This window comes from Aquarana catesbeiana, linkage group LG04 (assembly GCF_042186555.1).
Source record: "Aquarana catesbeiana isolate 2022-GZ linkage group LG04, ASM4218655v1, whole genome shotgun sequence".
Taxonomy (NCBI): Eukaryota; Metazoa; Chordata; class Amphibia; order Anura; family Ranidae; genus Aquarana; species Aquarana catesbeiana.
This window is the reverse complement of record NC_133327.1, coordinates 293,861,863-293,886,486: the sequence shown is the minus strand read 5'-3', so window position 1 is coordinate 293,886,486 and position 24,624 is coordinate 293,861,863. Positions and strand designations below refer to the sequence as shown.

Here is a 24,624-nt window from a genome sequence, read left to right as displayed (position 1 = left end):
TGATACAGTTATTATTTACGCAATATTTCCTTAGGCTGGCTGACAGAGAATAAACAGAGATTACAGATTACACTTATTGTTATTTATAATTTACATGGAGCTGCACGCTTACCAACATGATGGTTCTGGATTCTGGGAAACTGTTAACTCATGGACCACATTTTGTGCACCCACTTTTTGGGTGGGCGCTTCGAAATCATGGCCACTTTATGTGTTGGTCCCACCCAGACAGTGCCTTTAACTATGCCGTGACTGCCCATTACACCCTATTGGTAGGTTGGTCATGCCCAGACCCTGTCTCTAAGTATGCTGGGAATACCCACTCACTGCCCCAATCCCCACTACTAATGCACTTTAGTGTTAATGTTAATGTATACCAACTCAAAGAATGTTAATGCTGTGATCCCGGGACTTGGCCCAGGACACAGTATCGGTGGGTAAAGGGCTAAGATGCAGGACTGTTCCAGCAAATTTTGGACAACTGGCATCTATGTAACAGTGGAGGCTCAAATATATGTAGTCAAGAAACAGCAAAGTAAACATGGTTCAAGGGCATATCTTTTAAAGATGATATTGCTGGAATTCTGTGTACCCAGTGGACGCAGACAGATCCTCAGATCAGATTTTACTCTGATTTGCATGCACCCATGCTGGAATTTTGACTGTATGGTTGCACATTACCCCACTAGTAAAAAGGCTATAATAGTCTGTTCTTGATCCATAGATCTCCCCACCTACAAGCAGCCCATTATTTCCCTTTCAAGTGGAAATGTACCTATTATTCAAAATTATGAATTTTAACACCAGTTATGTTCCCCTATTGGTGTGCAAAGGTGGCATGAAAATGAGATGTTGGTCTTTAGCGCGGCTGTTAAGATATTGTAGGAACACCTAATAACAGGGACTCTTCCTAATTTGTAATGGGGTATTAATGACAATGACTTTCTAATAATAAAGTATTATTAATACTAATGATAATGAACAGTATTTCTAGTCATTTGTGTATAAGTGAACTTAGTATAATGACTGGCATTTTTTTCCCCATTGTTTTTATAATAAATTAAGTTTATTATGAGTGCTTTTGTTCTGGGGGGCCCACTACAAAATCAGAGTCTGCACTGTAAATAATTGTGCTCCAATGGGTGAGCATAATGGGTATTTAGGTTTATGTGTTGAATTTAATTGCAAAATTAGTAAGCATAATGTGAACTAATTTTATCTTAAAAATGTTTGTGTCCATCAAGCCATGGATTAACTTTGGCCGCATCAAGCTTTCTCAAGGATACCATCCAAATGATATAGAAAAAGAATGGGGAAAGCTAATCATCGCCATGTTTGAAAGAGAGAAAGCAATAAGGCCTGAAATTGAAAGGTGAGTAAAATCTGGATTTACAAATGTGGCTTTAGCAGTTGTGAATGAAAGCCAGTCATAGTTGGACTTGTACAATAATCTGAATGTTTATACTTAATTTATTATAGCTGGGCAGGCTTATCTATAAAATACTTAAATATGCCTGCTTATTTAGCCTTGAGCTTTTTTATACTTTTCCTATGACATTTCATCTTGGGTATCCTGTATCAGGACAGAAAGTTGCTGCCCTGCCAACTGTATGGCCCTACGTCTTCTAACTTATCAGTGTGCATAAAAGCATTAGTATACACAGTATACCAGGAGATATGTAAGGTGAGGGAGCTGACAGGGAAACTGCTGTTAGACTTCAGAATCCCTCTTGACTCATGACAATCAAACATATGTTTCACTCTCAGAAAAAGTAAGTAGAGGTAAACAAGTAAACAAGTACTGTATACAGTAAATCTTTCATAGTTAAAGAGGAACTTCACCCCCCCTCTGTTTTTTATTTTATTTATTTTTTTATCGTTTTCTTACCCGTTATGCAGTGTTCTCAAATCATATCCACATCCTGCCCAGTGAATATTGCATTGTCCTTCTGCAATCTGATGCACTGCTGTTACATTCCTGGTCCTGTGCCACCATCTTTTTCTCTGATGTCATTGTGAGCCCTGCTATCGCTTTCAGGTGCAGACAGTCAGCCCCCAATGATATGTGCAGCTCCACTCTCCCGCCACCCATTATCTTTGCTCTTGCAGCCTCCTGAGATATGTGACAGGGATAACCAAGGGAGCTGCAAGAGCAGGGAGAATGGCACTGGGGGGCAGGGCCATATATTTTTTAAAATGGTTAAAAAAAAAAAGCTTTTTAAACTTGGGAAGGGTTGCTCGGAGGAAAGGACACATTTTAAACTTAAGGTCTGCTTTAAGCCTACATGGTTACAGCCATGATTACATTGATTGTAAAGGTAATAAAAAAACAAAAAAAAACCAAACATGTCTATGCTTACCTGCTCTGTGTAATGGTTTTGCACAAAGTGGCTGCAAACCTCCATCGGTGCTACTAGCCCCTCCCCTCTGTCCAGTGCCCCCATGTGAAGCCGCTTCCCATGGGGGCACTCATGCGTTCTCGCACCCGAGCCCCACTGCTGCGTCCATTAAGGTCTCTTTCACACTAACGATCCGTATGTCCGTTTGTCATCCTTCCGTTTTCGGATGAAAAACGGACATACATGAATCTCTATGGAGCGTCGGATGTCAGCGGTGACATGTCCGCTGACATCCGACCCGCTCCGATCCGAAAAGTGTAACGGAGGAAAAACCTACTTTTCCATCCGTTTTCGGATCGGGTGACGACGGACACTACGGTCCGTCATCATCCGATCCCCCCATAGGGGAGAGCGGCGTTCTGACAGGTGCATCACTGCACAGTGTGCAGCGATGCACCTGTCATCTTCCTGCTCAGCGGGGATCGGCGGAGTGATCCCCGCTGAGCAAGCGGATATTTACGGGGCGGATCATCACTGATCCGCCCCGTGAGAAAGAGCCCTTACACAGACAACGGGACTTGGCCCTGCCCCCCTCTCCCCACTTCCTCTTCACTGGCTTTGATTGACTGGGAACCAATTGCTACCAGTGCCCCAGCAAAGCCAGCAAGACCCAGAAGTAAGGGGAGAGAAGAGCTGCAGACGTGCACAGTGCTGGATCGAATGAGGGCTTAAGTAAGTAAAAGAGGTGGTGAGGGGGCATGCTGACACCTAAACATTTTTTACCCTAATGCAAGGAATGCATTAAGGTAAAAAATGTTTAGGCTTTACAGCCACTTTATGTTCTCTGTAATGTTAATTAATTTCATTGTTAAAGGCTAAATTCACCTTTTAAAAAATAAATACACATATTTTTTGCAGGTAAAAAAAGTGCATTTATTATTCTTTTTTTCTGGAGCATGCAGAGCATTGCACCCGTGATCAGAAGACTGCAGAATCTCAATATAGTTGTCTGCCTGTACCTCCCATATGGGCAGACAGTTACTAGGGAGAAGTAAGCTCAATGAACTAGGAGAGTACTCACCAGCCCCCCGCAGTTTAGTGAGAAGTATATGCTGTCTGATGCAGTGGCAGATGGTAGTTGTACTTCTGTTTACAAACGTTTTTATTTGTAAGATCAAAAGTAAAATTATGATACAGCAAAGGTGATATCATTCAGTAATACAATGTTATACAATAAGTATTGCGCACTTGCCCACATCCCTAATAAAGCATAGAAACAGCAAAACAAGAACCCTCTGGCGGGACTTTAAAAGGCAATGACTCCAAAAATTACGTATGCAAACAATAAATGTATAAAATTTAAATAAGTTTAATAATACAAATTCTAGAAAAAATAGAATAGATACATAGGAAGTTTGTATCACAGATTTACAAGTTCAGTGTAATGTATCCACATGAGATCATAAAAAAAAACACTTAGTTTACATCACTCTTGTGCAAATGTACAGAGTGAAAATCTACGCATTTCAAGATTATGCATCATTCCTCTTCATCAGGAGCAAGTGGTATAGAGGTTTATGATATCAAATAAGTAGAAGCAGGTGATGAGGGAGAAAGGAGGCGTGTGACCTAACGCATGAATCAAGTTGATAAATAAAGTTTATTCTAAACAAATAAATTAATACAACGAAAATTACTATGTGTTCATAAAAACAGGTTACAATATTCTCATTTGATAAAATAGTGGAAATTATTAAAAAACCCTTGCAAGGGTATAGGCTGAATCAATGGATAACGCGTTTTGAGGGGATTCCTCTTTATCAGAGCCTTGGAAGACAGAAAATGGTCTGTATCATGTGGTGGATTTATATATAGAGCGATGACTGTGTGGGAGATGTGTCACATGACAGATGGTGGATTCTCCTCTGTTCTAGTGGTATTCCCATCCACATCACAACGCTCTCGGTTCCGTATGCTATATGCGGTAGCAATTTTGGGTCATCTTTGCCTGTGATTTCCCAACGCTGAGTAGGTAGTTGGTTAGCGAGTGCTGGGAGTGGCAATTGCGCCCCTTTTTGCCCATCGGCATGCACAAGGATGTCCCACAGGGGTGCTTGAAGAAATCGGGAGAGTTTGGTACGAAATGGCCCTGGCAGTCCAGGTCCGGAGGAGCTGTGATTAGACACGTCCGTCCCGCATCGCGTATGCGCCCCCTGGTAGTTGTACTTTATTCATGCAGAGATCTCTGTGAATGTGTGCTGCAGGTGTGGACAGAGCTCTGCACACTACAGTCTTTTTAAATTGTGGAAGCGGGTGCGGGGAGAAGATTTCTGCCCGCTGTCACATTGGAGGATTTGAGGGGTGCAGGCAGGTGCTTTTTGGTAATGTTACATCTTACGCCCTAAATAAGTATGCGAAATGTCACATGTTACCAAAAGTGAACTTATCCTTAAAAAAAGACTGCATGGTAAGTTTTCTGATCACCAATCGGTGTGTGGCTTGTGCAGAAAGTTGCAGTGAAAGCAAGTGAATACTGTACATGTAAAAATCACGGGACTGTTAGGTGATATCATTTTGATATCTTATTTTAATGTTTTCCAAAGTACCAAAGTATGGAATTTGTGCCATTAAAAAAAAAAAAAAAGTCAAATACATAGTAGCCCATGTAAGGGTAGTGCACATTATAGCCAACTCTGTCCTCAGGATCCCCCCACTCCCAGCCCTTCAGAAAAATGTAGTTTAAATAAAAATTTTCAAGGTGTCTTCAGTCTAGTTGAGAGATTTCATCGGTTCTCTTAACTCTTCTTCCTTTGATTGAGGGTGGTTTCTAAATGCTGCCAAGAGAGAGGTGCCACATAATGACCACTCTCTAAAGCATTTTCCAGTAGGTCCAGGACAGTGGGGCTGGGGAGGGTGTATCATTCAACCTGGAAAAGATCAGTGCTGGATCAGTGAGTAGGTTTTTCTGCAGGGGACAGTACCAGAGATTGTGTGGTTTTACCAGCCAGAGTTGCCTTTTTGAGCTGCTAAAAGATCCATATATTTTTTTTCTTGAACTAGATGGATTTAAGCTTTAAAGAAGACCTCCAGGGTCTCCCTTGACCATTCACAGAACACTTTGTATTTTGTGAATAGTTCACAGAATACAAAATGTTCTGTAAATATGCAAGAAGAGGGGTGGGCAAGGTGGGGCGGGCAAACAACATAACTGCCGCTCCTTAGGGGAGCTGCAAGTTTCCTGTCGGAGTGCCGTAAGTATAGTGATATATAGGGATGGGCGAACGGTTTGGCCTGAGCATAAGTTCGGGCCGAATTTTCGCTCGGTTGTTCGGTGAACAGCCGAATAAATGGGTTGTTCGACCATGTGTTTGGCCCCCCGAACCGACCAGAATTTGCGGCGCTGAACAGTGCATTGCAAGCCCTGATTGGCTGAAGCGGTGAAAGCTTCAGCCAATCAGGGCACAGAGCACTGTCAGAGTCATGATTTGACACTGTCATCATGACTTTATCCAATCATGGCTCATTCCCGCCCCACAATATAAAAGTATTCTTTCAATAACAGCCATTTTCAGTGTGAATTTGGGGTGGAGAGAGATAGAACAGGGCTCTGTTCAGTGCTATTAGTTAGTGTACTATACTGTGCTATTTTGCTTCAATTGTCAGTGTAGAATATTAGTTTAGTGTCAGTCTAGGGATAGTGTGAGTGTAGTGAGGAGGGCCATCATTCAGCTTTGCATAGTGTGCAGCTAGAGTAGGGACAGCTCAAATAGTTTAGTGTAGTGTAGTGAGACCGTGTCATTCATACATACATTAGTGTAGAGTAGGGACAGCTCAGATAGTTACAGTGTAGTGTAGTGAGACCGTGTCAGTAATCTTTACATTAGTGTATAGCTAGAGTAGGGACAGTTCAGATAGCGTCAGTGTAGTGACGGTTGAACACCGTCTATTTGATTGCGTTACTGCCAGTTTAACGCCATTTACCTCTGTGTGCGTTACTGGCAGTTTAATGCCATATAGTTTTGCGTGCGTTACTGCCAGTTTAACGCCATATAGTTCTGTGTGTGTTACTGCCAGTTTAACGCCATTTACTTCTGTATGCGTTACTACCAGTTTAGCGCCATATAGTTTTGCACGCGTTACTGCCAGTTTAACTGATTGACCGCACAGTAGCCCTGTGGGGGTGAGGCTATTTGGTGACCGCGCAGTAATCCTGGGGGGGTGAGGCTATTTGTTGACCGCGCAGTATCCCTGTGGGGGTGAGACTATTTGGTGAGTGCATACACATTAGAAGCATGAATAAGGAGCACCATCACTAGCTGGCACCTGAACAAGAAGTTTTTTTTTTAAATATTATTCCTCAGCAAGCACTGGACTTTTTTCTTGAAGTCTATAGCTTATTTGTTAGTACTGGACACTTTCTGAGCACTAGGCACTTTTGAAATATGCACTTTTACCAAGTTATTTTCACTGCTAAGTATATTTATACAAATTTTTTGTAGAATGTATTATTAATTATTTCGGTTAAATTTATGATATTTCAATCACATTATTGGGAATATCATACATTTTAGTTCATAGGCATTTATATTCCATAAGCACACCTTTTGCCCACTGGTTAGGTAGCCAGAGGGTGTAACACATCTTGGACACATTTCTTTATATTAACACAACCAGCTTTTAAAAAAACATTAGGAGTTTGCCCCTTTCTGGTTGCCGACACCAAATTGACAAGTAGCTGCCAGAGGGGGAAACACAACCTAGACACATCTTTTTTATTACAAACTAGTATCCCAGTTGGACACCAGCTTTTACCCCAAACACCGGTCTTATATAGAGGATCTAGCATCATTATAGGAAAGCCATTTTTGGTGTTTTCTTTATGCACACCTATTCCTTTTTCTGAAATCCAGACGTGGATATTAGGGGGCAACACACTTGACTATTATTTCACAGGACACCACACCCAGTGGAGAGTATATGCACACTAATGCTGATACCCATCCAATTACTCCCTCTTTTGATTTGGACATAGCCATTAGAGGATAACATATCTGTATATTGCTATACGGTACCACACCCTGCTGGGGGTGCACACATATAGGTCTAGGTACCTCTTGCTGATAATTTATCATCTACACATTCTTTTGCCATTCTGTTTATTAATCTCCTCACTATTCACATCTGGTCTTGGAGGACTGCAGAGGGTGTAACACAGCAGCTTTATTATAAAACACCCTCTTTCATAATCAGAACAGCGCCACATCTACATTCTCCTTTATATTCATGCCAGTTTAACGACATTTACTTCTGTGTGTGTTGCTGCCAGTTTAACACCATATTGTTTTGTATACGTTACTACCAGTTTAATGCCATATAGTTTTGTGTGCGTTACTGCCAGTTTAACGCCATGTCGTTTTGCGTGCGTTACTGCCAGTTTAACGCCATATTGTTTTGTGTGTGTTACTGCCAGTTTAGCGACATTTACTTCTGTGTGCGTTACTGCCAGTTTATTTCCATATAGTTTTGTGTGCGTTACTGCGAGTTTAACACCATATCGTTTTGCTTGCGTTACTGCCAGTTTAACGCCAAATAGTTCTGTGTGCGTTACTACCAGTTTAACACCATATAGTTCTGTGTGCGTTACTGCCAGTTTAATGCCATGTAGTTTTGTGTGCGTTACTGCCAGTTTAACGCCATGTAGTTCTGTGCGTCACTGTACGTTTGGCGCATTATATTGCAGTATATTATAGTGTATCCGTGGAGTGTGTCTGTGTAGTGTGAGTACTTAAATTAAAGTGTGCCAAACACCTCTTTACATCAATTAAAGTGCATCTACATACAGATTTCAACTTCTTCTTTACATGCTTATAAGTACCGCCCCCTCCCTCCCAATAATGTCTGGGAGGACAACAAGGAGAGGCAGACGTTCCCTTGACACTGTAAGGGGGCCAGCAACATATGTGTTCGCAGGCAAAGGTGGACGTGGTGGTCAGTCCTCAGGCAGGGCATCATTTCCTCTGTTTAGTGAGTTTGCCCATGCTGTCCAGCCACAGCATGCAGAGGAGGCAGTGGACTGGCTTACTAAACCTTCCTCATCCTCCTCATCCTTTGTCATGCAAGCAGAGATAAGTGTGCAGTCCCCTGCAGTTGCCAGAGTGGATAAACCTGCCTCCTTCACACATCTATTCCTGCCATAGCCCCAACATCAGCCATTGAGGAGTCAGCTGAGTTATTTGACCACAGCATCAGCCACTTGTTCCTTGATGATGCCCAGCCATTACTGAATTCAGATGTTGGTTCTGAGGTTGAGGATGACAGGAATATGAGCCTAGAGAGTGTCACATACCTGGTAGGTTTTGAGCCTGAAGTGCTGTAGATTCTTGACTGCTTCAGTCAGTCCTGCTAGGTGTGCACAAAGTTCCTCCATGGGAGATGTTCCCTGCTCAGGCTCAGACATGGCTGTCTGCTACTGTCACGTACCTGGTAGGTTTTGAGCCTGAAGTGCAGAGAAAGACCTCCCTTACAGCTCCCACTCCTGTTCCTCTGGAATGGAGACAGAGGGCCCAGGAGTGAGGAGTGGTATGGGTGCCTGGCAGGATCAACAGTCACCGGAAGTTCAGGAGTGGTGGCACCCTCTGGAGCCTGAAGCTGAAGAGTAGGCTGGAATGCAGAGAGGACCCGGAACCACAGCAGGTAAGTAAGCAGGACTGAAGAGCTGGACTGCAACCAGGAACAAAGCAGCAGGTAGTAGCCTGGAACGTTGGACTGGAACCAGGAACAAGGCAGCAGGTAGTAGACTGGAACGCTGGACCGGAACCAGGAACAAGGCAGCGGGTAGTAGACTGGAACGCTGGTCTGGAACTAGGAACAAGGCAGCAGGTAGTAGACTGGAACGCTGGACTGGAACCAGGAATAAGGCAGCTGGTAGTAGACTGGATACTGGTATCAGACAGAGGGATGGTCAACAAGCCGGAGGTCGATATCGGTCAAGCAGCAAAGGTACCAGAGGTAACACAGAGGGATGGTCAGGCAAGCCAAGAGGGTCTGGTGCAGGCGGATAGCAGGATGGTCTAACAGGAAGCTGGGTCAGATAGCAGAGTACACAGGTCAGATCAGGTTAAGGCACACGGAACGCTGTAGAGCAGACAGCGGGGATTGAGTGTGACAGGCCGGTTTAAATAGCCCGCCTACACTAGCGGGAGTGCGCGCATGCGTGCCCGTGCGTGACAGCACCCGTGAACGCACGCGCATGCGCAGTGGAACCCGTGGCCGTGTCCCCGTGCGTCTGGATCACCGATTACTGCCAGGATCTTCATGACATTGCCCCCCCCCCAAGGGGCAGCCTCCGGCTGCCCCTTTGAAGAAATTTCTCTGGATGGGCTCTTTTAAAAGATTGCAACAGATTTTCAGCACGAATATTATCCTCAGGTTCCCAAGAATTTTCTTCTGGGCCGAACCCCCTCCATTTTATCAGAAATTGATTTTGGTTACCTCTTCTCCTATGGTCCATGATAGCCTCCACCTCGAATTCCTCCTCCCCATCTACCAAAATTGGATCAGGAGGATCCGTACTTCGGCCTGGAAATGGATTAGAAATAGAGGGTCTGAGCAGGGACACATGAAATACTGGATGCACTTTTAGTGAATCCAGAAGTTCAAGTTTGTATGCCACCTCATTAATTCTTCGCTTGACAGGAAATGGTCCAAGAAACTTGGGACCCAATTTCTTTGACGGGCAAGCCATCCTGAGATTTACTGTAGATAACCATACCTGGTCCCCGGGTGTAAGTAACAGCTCACCTCGCCTCTTCTTATCGAAGGTTGCCTTATACTCCTGGGTCCTGGTCATGGTCTCCTGCAAAACTTGGTTGTTGAAAGTAAAGAAGTCCAACCTCTCTTGAACTGCGGGTACTGTGCACTCTGGAAGAGAATTAGGCAAAAATTAAGGGTGGAAACCATAATTTGCAAAAAATGGAGTTTGTTTGATAGTGGAATGAATAGAATTGTTGTAGGCGAATTCAGCCAATAGGAGAACAGAAATCCAATCATCTTGGGCAAAAGAAGAAAAACAGCGTAAATATTGTTCAAGAGTCTGATTTGTTCTCTTTGTTTGCCCATTAGTCTGGGGATGATAAGCAGATGAAAATGAAAGTTCAATGTTCAGTGTTTTGCACAGAGACCTCCAGAATCAGGAGGTAAACTGTAACCCCCGATCTGAAACGATATTAACCGGTACCCCATGGAGCCTGATGACTTCTTTAATGAGTGCCGTTTCTGTAGCTGAGGGGGTCCCCTTCATTGGGACAAAGTGGGCCATCTTCGACAACCGGTCTACTATGACAAAAATTGAGGTGAAGCCCCCAGCCGGAGGTAATTCCACAATAAAGTCTAGAGAAAGCATTTTCCATGGCCTATCTGGGACAGGCAATGGTTTTAGTAATCCCCATGCCTTGGTTCTGTGCCCCTTGTTCCTAATACAGGTGGTACAGGACTCAACAAATTTCCTACAATCTTCGCGTAACTGAGGCCACCAGAAGGTACGCTGTACCAGATCAGTGGTCTTAGCCACGCCAAAATGCCCAGCCAATGCATGATCATGACAGAGTTCTAGTACTGAAACTCGTAGAGTTTCAGGTATAAAGATCCTATTCTCGTGGCCATAGTAACCCATCCTTAACTTGGAGTTCTGACCTAATGGAAGATCCCAATTCCGCGGAAGCCTGCTTAATCTGGGAAAGCAGGTCTCCCTGAAGCAAAAGAAAATTCCCCAGGGACAGAATGGTGTCTGGAGGGGAAACCTCTTGGGACTTGTGAAACATTCTGGATAGGGCATCAGGTTTGGTATTTTTGGAGCCAGGGCGGTAAGTGACATGAAAGGAGAACCTGGAGAAAAAGAGAGCCCACCTGGCTTGACGAGGCTTCAACCTCTTTGCAGATCTCAAATACTTCAGGTTCTTATGATCTGTAAAAATTAAGACTGGATGAGCGGCACCCTCCAGCAGATAGCGCCACTCCTCCAACGCTGATTTGATTGCCAACAACTCTCTGTCACCTACATCATAATTTCTCTCTGCCGTGGACAATTTATGAGAGAAGAAGGCCACAGGGTATAACAGGGCCTTAGTCCCCTGTCTTTGGGACAACACTGCCCCTACTGCGATTTCGGATGCGTCCACCTCTAGTACGAATGGCAGAGAGGAATCTGGATGCTTTAGTACGGAGGCAGAAGTAAAAAGGCCCTTGAGAGTCTCAAAAGCCTTTTGGGCCTCAGCAGACCAGTGGAAGCGTGTACCTTGTTTAGTTAGCTGTGTGATGGGTGTGATGATGAAAACCCTTTAATAAATTTACGGTAAAAATTAGCAAATCCAACGAATCGCTGGATTCCCTTCTTGTCTGTCGGGACTGGCCAATCTAAAACTGCAGCGACCTTTTGAGGGTCCATCTTAATGCTTCTACTGGAAATGATTAACCCCAAAAATGGAATACTTTCCTGTTCAAATTCACATTTCTCAGCTTTTGCATATAGACCGTGTTGTTGAAGCCGGGCCAACACACTTCTGACGTGCTTGCGATGGGATTCAAGGGAACAAGAAAAAATTAATATGTTGTCTAAATAGACGATAACATACAGATCTAGGAAGTCTCGTAAAACATCATTGATGAAGTACTGAAATGTAGCAGGGGCATTGCACAGACTGAAAGGCATCACTAGGTATCCAAAATGTCCATAACGGGTACGAAAGGCGGTCTTCCATTCGTCTCCGTCCCTAATACGAACTAAATTGCAGGCTCTGCGGAGGTCAAGTTTAGTGAATATGGTAGCTGTCCCAAGTCTTTGGAACAACTCCGGTACCAGGGGAAGAGGGTAACAGTTCTTTACAGTGATCTTGTTCAGCTCGCGGTAGTCTACACATGGTCTGAGGGTCTTGTCTTTCTTCTGTACAAAGAAAATGCCTGCACCTGCTGGAGACGTGGATGGACGAATGAAGCCTTTCTTTAAATTCTCATCGATATATTCTTTTAAAGCCCCTTGCTCTACTTCAGTCAAAGGAAAGATCCTTCCAAAAGGAATCTCAGCACCGGGAAGTAATTCGATAGGACAGTCATAGGCCCGGTGAGGGGGTAAGACCTCTGCCCCCTGCTTGCTGAATACATCTAAGAAATCATGATGGCAGAGGGGATGGAGAGGTGTAGACTAGAATCTGTATCTAAGCAGAGCAAGGTAGGGTTCTCCTGAGCGTTCTGAAATCTGCAAGGCTGTTGGCAATATGGAGAAGAAAAGGTAACTTCACCTGTGATCCAATTAATCTCAGGATTGTGAGCCTGTAACCATGGCATGCCGAGGATTATGGGAAACAGGGGTGAGGCGATTATATCTAGGCAAAGCAGTTCCTGATGAGAATTGGAGATGGAGACGGGTATTGGAACAGTCTCTTGGGTAACAGGTCCAGACTTAATGGCTGTTCCATCAGCTAGATGGATGGAAAGTCCATTGGCTTTAGGCAACAAGGGTATCCGGTGTTGGGTAGCAAAAAGAGAGTCCATGAAACAACTGCAAGCTCCAGAGTCAATAATGGCGGTTATTTGCAGAGTCTCTCCTGGAAGCTGTAACAGGATAGAGAGAGCAAGGTGAGTAGTGTTCTTAACCAGAGGTGCAACATAGTCAGTGGACAGGGATAGGCACTTACGAAGTTTAAGGGGACAGTTCCTGACATAGTGCCCAGGTTCCCCACAATACAGGCACAGATTATTCACTCGACAACGTTTTCATTCTTCCTGGGTAAGAGAAGGCCGCAGGACCCCTAGTTGCATTGGCTCAGGAGGGTTAAACGTGGAGGTAGGTGGTGCTGGTGACATATGATGAAGAACTTTAGGGGTAACCCAAGTTGGGCGAGAAGTTCCCATAGCTCTCTCAGTCCTACGTTCTCTTAGGCGTCAATCGATCTGGATGACTAGATCAATCAGTGCATTTAATGTCTGTGGGGTACCCACTCTGGCCAATTCATCCTTCAGAGAGTCAGAGAGTCCCATCCGAAACTGATAGCGGAGAGCCGCATCATTCCAATTTGTGTCCGCACTCCACTTTCTAAATTCCGCCACATAGTCCTCTGTGGCCCTGCGACCCTGTTGAAGGGTGTACAAAGCCGCTTCTGCAGTCACGGACAGCTGGGAGTCATCATACAGCTGACCTAAAGCGTCAAAGAAGGTGGAGAGATTAGTCAGGGATACGTCCTTTTGCTCCAAGAGACGATGGGCCCAGGTTTGGGGGTCACCAGAAAGCAGAGAAATTACGTAGCCCACCTTGGTAGCCTCCAGGGAAAAGGTACGTGGCTGAAGAGCAAAGAACAATTCACAGGAGTTGCGGAAAGCCCTGAATTTAAGGCGATTTCCGGAGAAACGTTCAGGCGTCGGGTTCTGGAGGGAGCATGACCACCGTTGAGGAAGGCCCGACTGAAGGAGCAGGAGCGGAAGGAGCTCCCTGGGCCCCAGTGGGATTAGACAAGGTTAACACTCGTTCCTCCAGCCTGGTGTATCCTTGCTGTAGATTCTTGACTGCTTCAGTCAATCCTGCCAGGTGTGCACAAAGTTCCTCCATGGGAGATGTTCCCTGCTCAGGCTCAGACATGGCTGTCTGCTACTGTCACGTACCTGGTAGGTTTTGAGCCTGAAGTGCAGAGAAAGACCTCCCTTACAGCTCCCACTCCTGTTCCCCTGGAATGGAGACAGAGGGCCCAGGAGTGAGGAGTGGTATGGGTGCCTGGCAGGATCAACAGTCACCGGAAGTTCAGGAGTGGTGGCACCCTCTGGAGCCTGAAGCTGAAGAGTAGGCTGGAATGCAGAGAGGACCCGGAACCACAGCAGGTAAGTAAGCAGGACTGAAGAGCTGGACTGCAACCAGGAACAAAGCAGCAGGTAGTAGCCTGGAACGTTGCACTGGAACCAGGAACAAGGCAGCAGGTAGTAGACTGGAACGCTGGAACGGAACCAGGAATAAGGCAGCAGGTAGTAGACTGGAACGCTGGTCTGGAACTAGGAACAAGGCAGCAGGTAGTAGACTGGAGCGCTGGACTGGAACCAGAAACAAGGTAGCTGGTAGTAGACTGGATACTGGTATCAGACAGAGGGATGGTCAACAAGCCGGAGGTCGGTATCGGTCAAGCAGCAAAGGTACCAAGGGTAACACAGAGGGATGGTCAGGCAAGCCAAGAGGGTCTGGTGCAGGCGGATAGCAGGATGGTCTAACAGGAAACCAGGTCAGATAGTAGAGTACACAGGTCAGATCAGGTTAAGGCACACGGAACGCTGTAGAGCAGACAGCGGGGATTGAGTGTGACAGGCCGGTTTAAATAGCCCGCCTAGCACTAGCGGGAGTGCGCGCACGCGTGCCCGTGCGTGACAGCACCCGTGAACGCGCGCGCAGATCGCTGATTACTGGCAGGATCTTCATGACAGGGAGGAACACTGGTAGACAATTTGGCATTCATGTTCCCAAGGCTGCAGCGTATTGCCAAGTCTCCAGTGGTAATGATGAAGATGGAGGGGGTGGAGATGATGATGGTGAGGCCACTGATGCGACTTGGGTGCCAGATAGAGCAGAGGAGGAAACTGAAGGTGAGGCGGCACAACCCCAAGGAGGTCGACATCAAGAAAGAGTAGAGAGCAGCCACCCTATTCCATCACATTCTGCAGCTGTTATCTCCTGGCCCACTCCCCAAAGCTCAGCTGTCTGGGCTTTTTTAAGCACATCTGCAGCAGATCGCACTGTTGCTATCTGCAAACTGTGTCTCAGGCACAGCAAATGTGGCAAAAACACCAACCATTTGGGTACTTCATGCTTAACAAGGCATTTAACATTCAACCACTCAGCACGTTGGCAAGAGCACCTAAAAGCCACACAAAAGTGGCACAAATCTGTCCCTCCTCCTCCTCCTTATCCACTTCAGTCTGCCCCTGTGATACAGAGTCATTACCTCTCAGCAGCCTCCACTGACAGGGATGATGGTATAGCACAGGGTGTCCCAGGTCCTAGCAGCACATCTGCCAGTAGCACACCACCAGCTGTAGACTGTAGCTGGCAAATTTTTTTGCTCCAAAAAAAAAAATACAGTCCCTGCCACCCACATGCCCAGCGTCTGAATGCAAGCTTGTTAAAGCTGTTGGCTCTCCAACTTCTGCCTTTCAGCCTGGTGGATTCTGCCTCCTTCCGTGAATTCGCACAATGTGCTGTACCACAATGGCAGGTTCCCTGTTGCTACTTCTTTTCATGTAAGGCCGTTCCATCTGTCTACCATCACGTGGAAGGGAATGTTCTGGGATCATTGGACAAGGCAGTCAGCCGTAAAATCCACCTTCCTGCTGACACGTGGTCCAGCAAGCATGGGCAGGGATGATATTTTTTGTTCACAGCACACTGGGTAACGCTGTTTGCAACTCGAAAGGATGCAGGACAGGGCTTGGTGCTGCAGCTTGTTGTGCCCCCACGTCTCCATACAGCTGGTGATGATGATGCCAGACCTGTGAGCTCTACCCCCTCCTCCTCCTTTGCCACCTCCATGCCCTCTTCTGCAGAATTGTCCTGTGAACATCAGGTACTCCCTTTCAAAGCGTTAAAAGGGCTATTCCCAGAGTCATGCTAAAAGGTGCCATGCAGTGCTTCAGCTGGTGTGTTTAGAGGACAGGAACCACACCGAAGCAGAGATTCTTGCAGCTCTGCAGGGACAGGCCCAGATGTGGTTCAAACCACGCCAGCTGGAGCCAGGAATGGTGGTGTTCGATAATGGCTCAAACCTCCTGTCCGCCCTTGGACAGGGAAAGTTGACACATGTGCCATGCCTGGCACATGTCCTAATTTTGGTGGTGCGTTTCCTAAGTACGTACCCAGGGTTGCAATATGTACTAAAGCAGGCCAGAAGAGTCTGTAGCCATTTCAGGTGGTCATACACAGCCAGTGCTCGGTTGGCTGAAATTCACTGGGAATTCCACCTCCCCATAAACCGCCTGATTTGTGACATGCCCACCAGGTGGAACTGAACTTTGGGAATGCTGCAGCGGCTATACATGCAGCAGAGGGCCATCAACGAGTACCTGTGCCAGTACGGCATGACGACAGGCTGAGGCCACCTTGGCTTTTTTTTTCCTACGCCAATGACTGATCATTAAGGATGCATGCACTGTATTGTCACCATTTGAGGAGGCCACAAGGATGTTGAGCAGTGACAGTGCATGCATCAGTGACACAATCCCTGTTGTGTTCCTGCTGGAGCGGACTCTGCATGGCATTATGGACAGGGCACTGGAGGCAGAGCAGCAGGAGGAAGAGGAGGACTTCCTTTCCTCTCAAGGCCCACTTTATCCAGAAACCATCATTCCTATGTATCAGAACACACAGGTGGAGAGAGGGGAGGAGGATGAGGAGGAGGATTCTGGCACTTTCATAGGCTTTCGAAGAAGAGGAAGACATGAATCAATCTGTAAGCGATGGCTTTCCAAGCCCAGGACCCTTGGGAGTAGTACATGGCTGGGAGGAGGAAGTTCCAGATTCTATCATCCTGAGTGACCCCGAGGAGTCTGCTTCTCAAGCCTTAGCAAATTTGAGGCTCATGGGCAACCTCATGCTTCAAAGCCTGCGAAAAGACCCAAGAATACATGGCATAAAGGAGAAGGATGATTACTGGTTGGCAACCCTCCTTCACCACCTTTATAAGGGGAAGGTCTCTGAACTCATCCTGTCCCCACAGAGAGTGCAGAAGATAAAATCTCTTGAGGACACGTTAAAGAGGATTTTATTGAATGTTTTTCCTGACTCCAGTAGGTTACAGGGTCGTGGAAAACATAGTTTTGAGTCTTCTGTTGGTCAAGAGAGGAGCGTTGGAGAAGGCGTCCGCCTAAGTGAGGCATTTCGGAATTTTTTTAGTCCTCGCCGCCCAGGGCTGTCAGCTTCCACATCCCTTCGACAGCGTCTGCATCACATGGTGGAGGATTACCTTGAGGTCAAAACAGAGATGGAGAGCTTTCCAGCTGAAGATCCACTGACTTGCTGGGTGATGAGAATAGACAGCTGTCCAGAACTTGCCCATTATAATATACTATACTATACTATGGTATACAAAAAATCTCTAATCTTGTTCCCAGTGCACTACATTGTGACCTCAATGTACATTGTTTGCAGGGAAAATGTCATTTATTTTGGCTTTATAAATGCAATTATTGCTGCAGCAGATTCTAGACATGGTACAGATCTGGCACTTTACAGGTAGACTAAGGGGACCCCCCCAGGCACTATATTGGCAGGATTTTTTCATTTTTATGCTTTCACTTTAAAAATCAAAACATCACTGCTCATTTAAAAAAATGACATTTTTCACAAACTTTTTATTTTATTGATACATGTCCCCCAGGGCAGGACCCAGACCCCTATAATCATTGCATGCCCAATCACTTGCATATAAGCCTTCAAAATAGGCACTTTTGATTTTTGACATTTGGGTCCCATTGACTTTAATGGGTTCATTATTCGGGTCTGAACTTTCGCGGTGTTCGAAAGTTCTGGTGCAAACCGAATAGGGGTCTGTTCGGCCCATTATTAGTGGTATACTTAATTATATATTATTATTATTATATTATTATTATATAAGTGTAAGTTGTGAAGAAGAGGCAGCTAACCAAAAAGTTACATATACCTCATTACACTAAACTATTTGTAACCTATCCCTGAAGTTCTTTTTTATTAAATAATCCTACATATATTTAATGTTATTACATAGATTACAGTTCATATATTAAATGTGGATTTGTAAAGGACACCACTGTACAAAAACTTGTCTAGAAACTGCATCAGCATGTAGAATTATTATTTGCTGTAACTTTATCACATTAAATCTTTGTAACAACATGCTGCAACAATTACTTGTCCAAACTGACAGTGTGCTCCATGTGTATGTTAATGATTTCCTATTGTCAGTTTTCAGGGATGTAAACACGAGGGGTTTATCACCACAGAGTTTGGAACTGGCTAATTGAGAATAATTGAAATATTTGGCATATCCATTTCCCACAGACGCCCAAAAGAAGCTGATAAGCCCAAACTTGCTCTGTATTAAAGCTGGGGAGGAAAGGCAAACTTGCACTGGTATATTTGGCTGCAGGCGAAATCCTTTGAAGAGCAATGTGAATATTATTTGCTGGGTTATGAAGCTACATGTTGAAGCCTATTTAAGAAAGGACGCTAGTGGTACTCTTAGCCAGTAGGGATATTTTTTAGTTCCTGGAAGCTGTACATTCTGTAGGCTTTTTTTATTTATATCTTTTATCATACTGTCAGTTTGAATGGGTGAATAAGGGTCAGTAGTATAAAAATGAACAGCACCTGTTATGGCTACTACAGTAGTGACTCTGTGCTCACAGGTAGCAACCGCACCAGCATCAGCTCCAATGAAAACGTACTTTCAGTTCACTGTGGTCCAAAAATGATTAGTTCTTATATAAGCTTTGGCAGTGAGCAGTCCAGCAATTCAAGGTATGTCATTTAGTATATTTACACACTTTTAAAGAATTAACATACTTTGGGCATATGTGAAGTAGTGTTTATTATTTATTTTTATTTATTTATTCTAAATCTATTACTATAAGGATCAGACTTTTCTGAGACACATTCTCTATTAATGTAGTAGTCTCTTACTTTGCATTCGTCTTATGTTTTTTGTGATTTATTTTTATTTTTTCCATTTAGGTTAGACATGCTACAACAAATAGCTAACCGAGTGCAGAGGGACAGCCTCGGTTGTGAAGACAAGCTGATTCTAGCTCGCAGTGCTCTTCAAGTTGTGAGTGTTTTTTAACACAGTTACATTACAATACATTACTTGTTAGTTCCCAGCACTTGTATTATATAGCATTCTCACAATTTATTAATTACATAATGTGGTCTAACTAAACGCATTAATATTAATATCAGTCACATTTTAGTCACATTATTTATTTTTAGTTGAATAATGTCACATCATTTACTATAAGGCTATTGCACATGTATTGCAATATTTTGGAAAATTTTTGAGTTATTTCATAATTAGTGAGCATTTTTTTTTGTTCCATCTAAAACTATAATGATGTAGACAATGAAACAAAATAATAAATTAAGTATATATCTGTGGTGTGTTTAATCACAGGATACTAAACGGATGGAATCAGGCATTCAGTTTCAAAATGATTCAGAAATTGCGGGCTACCTAATTGAATGTGAGAATCTCTTGCGACAGCAGCTTGTTGATGTCCAGACCCTTGTTGATGGACAGTATTACCAAGCAGATCAGCTGGTACAGAGGTAATGATGTCTACATAATGAAAATATGTTCTGGCACAGGACTTTATTGTAGTTGTATAAATAATTGCTTGATAATTTTTTTGTTATGCGTGTGCTAGCTTTTCTGATTTAATGTCATTTATACACAGGGTCGCTTCTTTACGGGATGAACTACTGGCGTTAAGGAATGAATACTCATCCTTATACAGCAAAGGAAGGATGCTTTCATCTGACCAAACACAACTTATGATATCAGGAATATCACAAAGCCTCAACTCAGGATTTTCACAAAGCTTGAACCCTGCAATGAACTCCAGTGTATCCCACAATATGGCACCCATGTCACCAACCAACCTAACTCCAGGGATTTCCACCAATTTCGCCCAGGGTATGGCCGCCAACCTAAATCAGGGTGTTTCCGGCAGCCTGTCTCCTGCTCTCCAACCTGTTCATACTCCTGGTCTGCCATCCAGCCTTAATGCAAGTTATTCTCAAGGCTTTAACTCACAGTTGACTCCTGCTATGACGCCAGGGTTTTCACCAGGTTTTAACCAAGGTTTAATCCAGAACTATGCAACGGGGATGAATACAAATCCATTACAGTCACTCAAACTCATGCAGGTTAAGAAACCACTTTTAAAATCATCTTTTGCTGACCAAAACTTACCAGAAGAAGAAGTCAACCTTAAATTTGTCCAAGACCTTTGTAGCTGGGTGGAAGAGATGCAGGTAAAATCTTTGGATTTAGTCTTGGAAGGGTTTGTGATTTGTTAGTCTGGAAGGCAGTCTACTTACCTTGCTACAAACATGAGACAATCAGGAGAATTGTTGTATGGATCTTATGACTGATCATTTGGGTAAAATAAATGAAGCAACAACAAATGTTGCCCACACCATCATCAGCACTTTTTGGAGAAATTATGGATAATGCTTAGGAAGTATTTTGCACTTATGTTAAAGTGCCATATTTTGGTTAGAGCACTTCGTTTAATTAGTGAATGCAGCAAGCAAAGGCTCTTTGAAGATGGTGTTCAGAACTGTGTGGTCCCCATACCTAAAGTACAAGTAGTTTGGGTAAATTTACCCCTATCAGAGTTATAAGTATTCATGTCACACCTTTCACAATATACCGGATATCTACTGCTTGTGGAGGAAGTTGATATAATGCTTTGAATTAACCTGCATGTGATTATGAATACTAGGAGAGAGGGCATGGCAGCTCTTGTAGGGCGTAAGTTCCCTACCTGTCAGGGTATAGAGCTCCCAACAGTTGTGCCGCAAGGAGGAAATTTTTTTATATAAAAATGTCATATTGCCATTTGCATTGTAGAATGGTGTACTTTTATCAGCATAGTGTTAGCTATTTAAAAGTAATGGTGACCGAAATAATGTCAACCATTTTAATGTTTTTTGGCAGATACAACTGGACCGAGGAAATTGGGGCTCGGAATTATCAAGTATTGAGTTTCATTTAGAAAACCACAAACATTTTCATGGGGGTATTGAAGAATTTGAGACCAGTCTTAAAGAGGCAAAGATGACTGAGGTATTTGTTAAAAAAAGGCATTTGTTACTCTCATATTGTGCCCAGCTATATTTGCATGTTTTGTTATTGTTGTAATAGTTTTCTTAAAGAGCCAGTGTAATTTTAGGTAGTTGCTTTGTGTTAGATTTGTTTGCAGTATATATTCCTTGGCATTAAAACAATTAAAAACAAGACACATGGGGGTGATTTATTAAACTGGAGCATTCAGAATTTGGTGCAGCTGTGTATGGTAACCAATCCAGCTTGTTCAATTAAGCTTTGAAAATAAAACATGGAAGTGGAATGGTTACTGTGCATAGCTGCACCAGATTCTGCGTGCACCAGTTTTAGTAAATCCCCCCCCCCCATTCTCAGAAGTAAAAAAAAATGTACCTGCCACAGTGCACAATGTGTGATTATACCTTGTCTATGTGAACAGATCACTCTGTGCCTGTGCTTGCAGGAAAATTCTGACATTAGCACTTTGTGAAATACAATAAAGCAGTGAATATGTAATGCCTCTGGTTATAGATGAGTGCATAGTTTTACCTTCTGTTAGCTGAAGACTTTAAGAATTTTATTTTCTTGAGAAATCACTATGTGAGTTTCGCTCTTGCAAGTTCAAATTTCAAATGAAGATAAATAGCCCTTCCACAGAAATTAGAACATTTATTGATCAAATAAAAATACGTAATAATTTGGATATACCTATTTGGTGAATATGATCTGTAGGCCTTCCTAAGATTCATAAGCTGCTCAATTTTATGTTATTGAGACCCCAATCGCTCATTACGTGTATAAATAAAAGACCTACATATATCAAGTTAATTCACATTTAGACCCTGTAATAATAAGGGCATTTTATTTATGTCAATGAATGTGACATTCAACAAACATTTACTGCAAGTAAATGTTCCTGATGAATGTGTTTTAAATTACAGTGGTTGATTCACCTGCACTGAATGTTTGTTGAACTTTACAGTCGCTGCTTTATAAATATGACCCCAAGATTTAGCTAGTGATTTGTAATATCGTAATGTCCTTATATAATAACTCGTCACATGTTATTAATAGGGCTGGGCATTCACATCTTCATTGCTTAGAATTAGAAATTCCCTTAAAAATCCCTATTTATAATATCACATTGTTTTTCCACATTTAACTTCTGTGTCATTTTCTTACCAATCTTCTATGTTTGCAGCTTCAAATATCTGGTCCTTTGAAAAGTTCATACTCTGATACTCTACACAAAGTGGAGGGCCTTTATTCCAAACTGCTAGTAAGTATTATTTCTGCAAGTAGCATTTGTGACAACATAAATACTGTGTAGTTGAGATATGTAAATGTTAAACATTTTAGTGAGGGGTGAAACATACTTTTGATTACACCCAAACATGCTTACCAGTTGACTCTGCGCAGAACTGATTTTAACAAAAAACATATTGGACTTTCCACTCATTATCCATTCTGTAGTAGGCCTGGGGGTCGTGGGCCAGTTTGCACAGGAATAATTCATCATTCTAATAATTCTGCCTTGACCGTACATACAGTAAAGACTTTTCTTGACATTTTTTTCTTTTTTTTGTTTCCTTAAACAATATAAGAGTTCATCAAGAAACCGACATAAGCACCTAGATGCCTTGCACAGTTTTGTAGCAAGAGCCACAAGAGAACTCATATGGCTAAATGAAAAAGAGGAGGAAGAAGTAGCTTATGACTGGAGCGATAGAAACCAAAATATATCTGCTAAAAAAGACTATCATGCTGTAAGTACCATCAGTCTAAAAGTGTCTTGTAAGTGTGGAAACAGTTACCGTTATCTTGATGCTTTCTAAAATTGCTTTCACACAGTTGATCATAGCATTTCTTTGTGTCTAAAAAGCAGCAATAGTTTAATAGAAATGGTAATTCTGTAGGATGGGCATTCTAATCTTTGTAGGAGTAGTATGATTATTCAAATATTTGGCACCAATTTACTGCAGTCAGTAGAGTGTACACAGAACAACCATAAATGGAAGAAATAGTATGGGCAAAAAAGCATTCAATGGGGTTGATTTATTAAAAGCAAATAGACTGTGCACTTTGCAGTTGCCCTCTGTTAGATCAGTTGCTCCAGAGCTTAATGAGGTAAGGCATAACTTTGTAAAGAGTACCCGATCACTTAAACAATAAAAAAAAAACAGTAATTTTGCCTACACATGATTGAATGATGGCTTCAGCTCTGGAGCAACTGCACTTGCAGAGTGCAGTCTTTTTGCCTTTAGTAAATAACCCCAGTGTGTCATTAAATTTATCAGTGGAAGTCCACTGTAGTAATTTTCTTTGCCGTGTCAGAAGTTGTGCTTTTGGAAGAATTGCAACTGAACCATAATTCTTGCTGGTGCTGAAGATATAGGCACAATTGCAGGGCAAGTTCACCGTGACACATATTCAAATCAGGACTTTGGAGGAATTTATGACTCTGCAATGAAGGGGATATGTCTTTCAGCTCAGAAACCTAAAATGCAATTAGCCTTTTTTCTGACATCCAGGCTGTATGCTTGTTCCAGCACACTGAAACAGAGCCTATTTAGCTGGCATGATGGCACTGCTCTGCAGCTTGTGAATTAGAGGATACTGATTTTATCACAAACGTCTTACATAAGGATTTTGTTTTGTGGCAAATTCCCTTTCAAGCTTGCCTAAATACTCTGGCAAAAGTGTAGTTTATGTTAAAGCATCTTAAAGCATAGTTCAGCCGAAAAAATAAATAAAATAAAAGTCAGCAGCTACAAATACTGCTGCTGCTGACTTTTAAAATAAGGACACTTACCTGTCCAGGGTGCCCAGTGATGTTCTTACCCGAAGCCAACCTGTCCCTCGGCTCCCAGGTGGAGGCGCCGGCATCTTCAGTAAGGGAATCATGAAGTGAAGCCTGGTTCCCTACTGCACATGTGCAAGTCGCGATGCGCGTTCTGAGTGGTCCCTGCTGTCTTCTGGGACCTGTGTGGCCAGGACATGGCGTAGATCGCCGTGGATATCTTTTGCCAGAAGTGAGAGCAAATACCTGTATTAGACAGGTATCTGCTCCTCCCTGAAGGTGCCAAATGTGTAACCGGAGGGGGAGAGGAATCCGGAAAGTGGAAGTTCCATTTTTGGGTGGAACTCAGCTTTAACTGTATATTTGGTTTCTTTCAGTCTTGGTAATAAGTCTAACACTGAATAAGTAGCGTGGTAACTCCATTGCAGTCAGCTCTCATCTTTCAGTATGTAAACCGATGGAAACAGTAATCTGTTTGGATGTTATGGGTTATTGCATTTTGCATATCATTATTTTTTTTATTGGCTATACTAAAACATGTCTGTTAGATGTTGTGTGCATTTACAAGCCTTTCATATGAAAAAAAGAGATCCAAAAAAAAAAAAAATGCTCTGATTGTCTATTGGCACACAATGAGACAGAGTACAATTAGACTAGCTTT

At 43.3% G+C, this 24,624-nt stretch overlaps 1 protein-coding gene across 15 annotated transcripts in view; it reads left to right on the top strand.

Moving 5' to 3' along the window:
* The window catches only part of DST (dystonin), a 690,079-nt gene that overhangs the window by 343,306 nt on the left and 322,149 nt on the right, over positions 1-24,624 (top strand). For 12 of the 15 annotated variants that reach the window (XM_073626702.1, XM_073626693.1, XM_073626691.1 and 9 more), the window contains 7 exons: positions 1,245-1,372; positions 19,069-19,162; positions 19,505-19,659; positions 19,788-20,367; positions 21,056-21,184; positions 22,365-22,442; positions 22,768-22,929. In XM_073626702.1, the coding sequence (XP_073482803.1) occupies positions 1,245-1,372; positions 19,069-19,162; positions 19,505-19,659; positions 19,788-20,367; positions 21,056-21,184; positions 22,365-22,442; positions 22,768-22,929 (1,326 nt within the window). Of the gene's footprint in view, positions 1-1,244; positions 1,373-18,561; positions 18,856-19,068; positions 19,163-19,504; positions 19,660-19,787; positions 20,368-21,055; positions 21,185-22,364; positions 22,443-22,767; positions 22,930-24,624 lie in introns of those variants that run through there. The other 3 variants (XM_073626705.1, XM_073626698.1, XM_073626704.1) reach the window with 3 other exon arrangements.